At 40.0% G+C, this 7,072-nt stretch overlaps 1 protein-coding gene across 2 annotated transcripts; it reads right to left on the bottom strand.

Annotated features, from left to right (window-relative positions):
- Positions 1–1,056: 1,056 nt before the first annotated feature.
- LOC105019996 lies at positions 1,057–6,014 on the bottom strand. 2 transcript variants are annotated; one of them, XR_828688.5, is made up of 14 exons: positions 5,913–6,014; positions 5,361–5,485; positions 5,104–5,246; positions 4,885–4,908; positions 4,742–4,787; positions 4,457–4,599; positions 4,245–4,283; positions 4,096–4,153; positions 3,267–3,409; positions 3,042–3,080; positions 2,858–2,915; positions 2,560–2,702; positions 2,377–2,450; positions 1,057–1,224 (listed from the first exon to the last, which is right to left on the bottom strand). XR_828688.5 is itself a non-coding variant. In XM_010886608.3 (14 exons), the coding sequence occupies exons 2-14, from the start codon at positions 5,482–5,484 to the stop codon at positions 1,219–1,221; spliced, it is 1,005 nt and encodes a 334-aa protein (XP_010884910.2). In that variant the 5' UTR covers position 5,485; positions 5,913–6,014; the 3' UTR covers positions 1,170–1,218. The 2 variants fall into 2 exon arrangements, 1 of the variants encoding a protein (XP_010884910.2); XM_010886608.3 differs by having other exon boundaries at positions 1,170–1,224; positions 2,377–2,415.
- Positions 6,015–7,072: the final 1,058 nt, after the last annotated feature.

Here is a 7,072-nt window from a genome sequence, read left to right as displayed (position 1 = left end):
GATTATCAGCACTTTGGCTGGCAAGGCGAGGAGAGACACACCCGTGCACACACACGAAAACCTCTACCCTGCATGCACACTCCCATGCAGCTCTCTCTCTCTCTCTCTCTCACACACACACACACGCGCGCGCACACACACCACACACCCGGGGCTAATTTATTTTAGTGTCAGCTCAACGGCTCCCTCCTGGAGCTGTATTGACTCCAAAACACACAGTCAGGGGGTCTCTACACTTACCCAATCATGACGAATCACCATTCCCGTGCCCGGCTGTCACACCTGGAGGGGACGGTAATGATATGCCAAAGCAGTGGCGGACAGAGTCCGTCCTGTTACCGACCAGGGAATCACCCGACCAATCAGTTTTCCACTTAATCTAATAGCTCTTACTTACCGAGGTATCGAACCACTTCATTGCAATTTTCTTCACCCCACTCCATTTCATTATTACTTATTTCTTTGTTGCTATTGTAATGGTATTATTCATTTCATTATCATTAATTATTATTCTTTTCATTATTATTATTATTATTATATTATGCATTTCATTTGCATTGATTGATGGATCCCTGCGTTGTTCTGCGCGATTGCTACCGGCTCATTTGAATGCTGGTATTGCGTCTCTGACAGTGTGACCGCTGCCTGACTGGAATATAACTAAACAAAACTTAATAAGACTTAAGTGTTAATCCTGTTGCTTCCATTGAAACGGACATAGGCGCCACACGCAGAGAGCGCATTTTCAGCTATCTCACTGCCCAAATACGCGGTAATCAATGCAGGCATCTCTCCGTCGTCACACCCCGTAGTTTAGTTCGTTCAGCTGTCTACCCGTCCTCGTGTGCAGTCGTTAATGCTTAATTGGTTGTAATGCATGTTATGGACCACATTCCACTGTCATGGTACGGTGGCTAAATATGAAGACAGATCACTGTTAGCTACGGTGATTACATATGCAAACAAGTCCTGCAATGTAATTATAGCCTGTCAACATTACACACACGCGCGCGTACACACACACACACAATGCATTGTAATCAAACCAGGGCCAGGCTGCATGCACTCCTCTGCTTTATTAGGGATACAGCTGTGTTGGGATATACAATAATTATGTTAATCGACTCCCAAATGCGTTCCAAACAGAGGCAAAAACAGACACAGCCATGTGATGAGCGGACTTTGTGTTTATTGCAAGTGACACGGGGACTCACGGCATCACAACTGTTGGAGGAAAAAAGTGTCAGTCAATATCTGATTGATTTGTAAACTGAGATGGCAACGTGAATTCATCTGAATGGCTCTTTTAGTCATTTGTTAGTTATTGGTTGTTGTGGTAACTGAAAACATCTGGAGTGCTCTGAGCAAGGCCGGTCCTAGCCTTTTGGGGGCCCTAAGCAAAATTTGATTTGGGGGCCCCCTCTTTCCTATTGGTCCGGGGCTCACTAGCGGACTGGGGCCCCCCTACAGGTTGCCTATGTTGCTTATGCTTAGGGCCGGCCCTGGTTGTGAGTGTCACGTGAGTGATTGATGAAAATGGTTTTCCCTGTGGTGAGTAATCAGGTGCAGACAAATGAATGGGAACCATACAGGAATTTTACAATTCATTCAGCTATAAACACAATATGTACAGTGGGCCAAACCTCTTTCGGGAAACTAATTAGTCTTAACTACTCTAACCAGCACATAATAATATACAAGCAAAAACCAAGACCCTGATTTCTATTGAAACTCACCCAAGGCAACTTGGCAATAAATAATTAGCCTAGACCAGTGTTTCCCAAACCTGGTCTTGGGACCCCAAGGGGTGTATGTTTTTGTTTTTGCCCTAACATTCACACACCTGATTCAAATGTTGCCCTACCACTTTTACACACGACTGACATAATCAACCTTTCACCAAGTATTTAATTTGAATCAGGTGTGTGGTGTGTGGCATACCTCGAGCTTAATGATAGAGATTCAATAATCAAAAATCAATTTGACAATAATGGCAAAAACCTTCAGCCGAATATCAAACAGATTTCCCAGTTCTGTGCGTAGTTATGACAAAGCCAATCTCAGTTTGTGAGCATCAGAGGAGCAGAATAGAAAAACATGCAAGAAAATTACAGCTGAAACATGTATTTTCGTACAAGTCTACCATTTTAAAATGGGTGCCTAAACCATTCAAACTTTAAAGATGCTTTTGTCAGAAAAATCACTTCAATCCGTACTTGTCTCACAAACGCCATTCAATACCTTCCCCTGTCCACTGGACAAGCCAATTATAGATATCAGCAGATTCAGTTGAATCCCGGAATTTCTAGGTCACACTTGGTCAAATTTCCCATTAACCCTGTACATTGATATGAGTTAATGACTGTGGAACCTCACCGTTGGCAAAAGTACTCCCTTAGGAATCTCCTCATGGGTCTGAGAGAAGAAGCAACGAGAGAGATTCAATGGAGCTGTTAAGGAAACTAGTAGTAAATCAACTAATCAACATTTTCTTTGAATACATATCAAGAACGAAATTAATCAAAATTGAACGAGTAGACAGTGAATATTGTATCTTACCAAGTCAGAAAAGCTATTGAGCCCCATGGTCCAACTAACTGAGCCATTCGCTGCTTTCTGGTTGTGTTCCATCACTCTTCTCCTTGTAGCTAACCAGATGTTCTTACGCTTGGCTTCTTCCTCGGAGGAGTCATAGGTCTTTCCTGCAAAAAGTGTCCATTAGTAAATATGAACATGTATATACACCATTACTAGGCCAAACCTTCCACACTTCATTTTAAGAGCAAATTTTCTCCTTAATTATTTAGGGAATCTCTAGATACTACCTTTTATTACTTGGTATCAAATCAGTGAATACCATGTTTTTCTTTCCACGTTTCAAACTCTTTGTCCACATCTTCTTCTGTAGGTTGAGGCTGTGACGTAACAGAGTTCATCATAACTGAGTTAATTACAGAGTTTAACTGAGTTCATCATATCATTCGTTTTCCATTAACCCCTTACAGTAATTGCAATAAGGATTAATGACTGTGGAACCTCACCAGTGGCAAAAGTCCTCCCTTAGGAATCTCTTCATGGGTCTGAGAGAAGAAGCGACAAGAGAGACTCAGTGGAACTGTTAAGAAAACTAATATGAAATCAACTAATCACGAATTTAAAAAAATAAATAATAAAAATAATAATACGTATGGTAAAGACTATTGGTGATGTGGGTCAGAATATCGAAACAAATTAAATTAAAAAAGTCGGTAAATATTGTACCATACCATGTCAGAAAATTGATTGAGCCCCATGGTCCAGCTAACTGAACCATTCGCTGCTTTCTTGTTGTGTTCCATCACTCTTCTCCTTGTCGCTAACCAGATGTCCTTACGCTTGGCTTCTTCCTCGGTCGAGTTATAAGTCTTCCCTGCAAGCATATTCATCAGTAAATAATGACATCTATATTCACCAATACTATGCAACTACACTTATTTTTTTGACATATCTGTACATAGTGGATATGTAGAAGAATTTTCTGGTGCCATGGGGAATCTATGGTTGACTCGATCATGGTAGGTTGGCCCAGCCTGTATGTTTCCAGTGGTCTGGAATTTTCACAATTAGTAGATGATCCGTTGAACCAAGGAATGACTGTTTGAACTGTGTATTAATGGCGTTGTAACCCCTCCAAGACTCAAGGGGCGTCAATGATCTTTCTTCTGAGTGCCTCAGATAAGTCTTTTGGTCTTGGTATGATGTGTTATCGCATGCTGAAATTATTTACCCCAAACCAGAGCAAGTTGCTAATCTCTATGAAAGCCTGGGTTCTCTCATATACACTCTAATGATTGTCTAATAATTTGCGCCTGTTATGGTTCACTGGATCCTAACTTGAGCAATTTTATGTGATGTAAAGGAAGGTGTTTACTTATGTCGTACACACGAGACAATTGCATTTCGGTTCATTTTAATGCAAGAAATGACAACATTCCAGGGTGTGCTTACTTTTTCAAATTATTGTAATTTCACGCTTAATAACTCAGGGAGAGCATAGATAAAATTCCTGTAGAAAAACAGGATTTGGTGATTCAGTTAATATAAAATCGGTTTTACCATGTCTAAGTTTCCACCTTTCAAATTCTTCATCCAAATCTTCTTTTGTAGGCCGAGGCTGAGACACAAAACAGATTTCTTCATTACATTAAAACGTTTTATTAACCCTACTCAGTAATTGCAGAAAGGAGGATGAGTGAGCAACCTACCCTTGGGTAAAAACCTCGCCTAGGCCTCTCCTCGGATGTCTGGGAGAAAAAAACAAAGAGAGTCTCAGAACTACTGTTACGTAAATCTAGTAATAAATAAAAAAACTAATGGTTAATATAATTGTAAAGCTTAATATACGTGTGTGTGTGTACATTTTTAAAGAAGCCAAATTAAAAATTACAATAATTTCACATTAAATTGTTTACTATACCAAGTCAGAAAAATGATTGAGCCCCATGATCCAGGTTGCCAACCCATTTGCTGCTTTCCGGTTGTGTTCCATCACTCTTGTCCTTGTAGCGAACCAGATGTTCCTACGCTTGGCTTCCTCCTCAGTTGAGTTATAGGTTTTACCTACATATCCATTACAACCAATATTCACCAACGCTAAACTATTACAGCCACAATGAATTAGGACTTTCATACTACTTGAATAGAAACGGTGCCCTAAAAGTATTGCAAATTTGGTCGTTCATTTCTAATGAACTAGTTTTACCATGTTTTGTTTTCCACATCGCAAACTCTTTGTCCAGCTCTTCCTCCTTATGTCAAAAGATATGAGACAGAGGTCTTTGTCATATAATTATTACTAAGCCTATACAATAACTACGTTGCGTGGCATTGACTTTGGTCCATTACCGTCGGTGAGACATCCTCAATACTCTGAGAGAAAAAGCACAGAGAGAGAGACAAGGTTACAGCTAAGAATCTAATAGTTAGGAAACTAAAGCACACGGTAAAACCACTAATTTAAACTAAGGTATTTTGTCATATGCAAAGCTCAGTGGGTGAGCTAGATTTGCCAATAAAACAAAAATAGTCGATCGTTTGATAATTCGACTGTATAAATTGACTCACCAAATCAGCATAATTCCCCATTGTCGTGGTGTAGTTCTCCAATCCCTCGGCTGCCTTCAGGTTGTGTTCCATCACCCTCTTTCTTGTTGCCAACCAGAGCTCCTTACGCTTGGTTTCCTCCTCAGTGGACGGGTAGGTCTTCTCTACAAATGTGTTATTGCAAATAGGCCTTCTGTGTTAAACTCGGACAACTTTTTTCGCTGGCAAGACTGCTCCAAATATAAATTGGTGGAACATCAGTATTGAACAGGTTTTACCATGTTGCAATTTCCACTTCTCAAACTCTTGGTGAATGTTTGCATCACCATCCTCAGGAAGGGGATCACACGTGACAGAGTTTATGGCAACAGCCACCAGCAGAAGGAGCACGAGAGACGTCATTCTAGAGATGTAAACATCCAGACAAATATATTCACTCAAATATTGATAAACACTTAAGGTTTATCTACGTCCCTCCTTCTTCGAATAACTAATTTAGTCACTAGTGGTTTTCCTATATGACGTCCACAGACCTATGAATCTAAAGATAAGATAGCTGAGTAAATTTGCTGTTAAAAGTGGCGAAAACTGAAATTGGAAAAAAAAAAAACACGTTTGGTAATAACTTTATAGGTCCGAAAACTGCATATCAAACTGTTAAATAATCTGTGGTATCTGCATTTTAAAACAACTCCATATGTTAACTTGAAATGAAAAGGAGAATGAAAGAAAAAACTTGTCTCAGACACACACACACACACACACACACACACACACACACACACACACACACACACACACACATAGTTAACAGCAATGTTTTACCATACCTTCTCTGGATTACCGTGAACTCAGGGAGCTGTACCACTCCACACTGCCCCTTTATATCCACCTGTACACACCAGGCAAATAAAACCGATAACCTCTGTTCAACTTGCAAAATCACACCCCCACACACATGCAATGCCCTCCGGAATATTGGCACCAAAGATGAATATAAAAAATAAAGGCTATGAAAATTTTTAATTGTTGTTTAGCAATTTGATCTTTCAGAAAATCATATGAATTTTATATTTCAGCAAAAGTTATACAAATTGTATTTTAATATTTTAACACTTGTGCAACAATCATTGGCACCCCTACAAAATCATATTAACAATATCTAATTGATGTGTATTTAGATGAAGAGCTTACATTTTAAAATGTATCTGTGTATTTGGGAACTTGGTGACATTGTGTTCACTGGGGTATAAATATGAGGTGACAAAAAGGCTAAAATGTGGTTATTTGGAATGGCTAATGGAGAATATAAACCAATACCCACTGTGAGGTATGGTGTTAGTTATGTGATTGTATACTTCTAAGGGTGACATCGCTCTGGTTCATGTTTCAGTCCAACAGACATCTACGAATTGGAAAGAGTCCAAACCTCAATGCTTCAGTTTTGACTCCAGAAGTGTGACGGTTTGTTGTTTCGTTTCTGGGACACTGTGGGAATACATGAACCACAGTGAGCTCTACTGTGAGGTCAAATGCACTAATTCATTTTCTTATTTCCTGGGATCTTAATGGAACCAAGACTGGAGCCAATAACTATGCGGTTTACTCCTGCGAGGGGGCATACACAGACGCAAACCAGATCGGATCTGCGCCATTTGGTAGACCAATTTTTTTTTTACTCGCCATCGCCGTCTTTTTAGTGATCGCTGGGACGTTTTCATCCCGCCTGGGGATTTTGGGGGATCAGGGTCTCCAGGTATTTGACTGACCTCAGCTGAACTTACAGCTGGGCCCTGAATCTCAAGTTGGTGGGGTCGTATCCTGAAGTGAACCGCCGACTCCAAAGTTTTTTGTGTGTAAGGGGTCTAAAGATCAATTCTAATCTGCCAGTGAGTCCATTGACCTGTATATGTTGTTGTTTTTTTGGATGGGATGTTAACTATTAACTTTTAGAAATATTCAGTTGATGATCAATGTTAGCTGGATGTGT

The sequence above is a fragment of the Esox lucius genome, chromosome 22, assembly GCF_011004845.1.
Source record: "Esox lucius isolate fEsoLuc1 chromosome 22, fEsoLuc1.pri, whole genome shotgun sequence".
NCBI lineage: Eukaryota > Metazoa > Chordata > Actinopteri > Esociformes > Esocidae > Esox > Esox lucius.
This window is presented reverse-complemented; position numbering and strand designations above follow the sequence as displayed.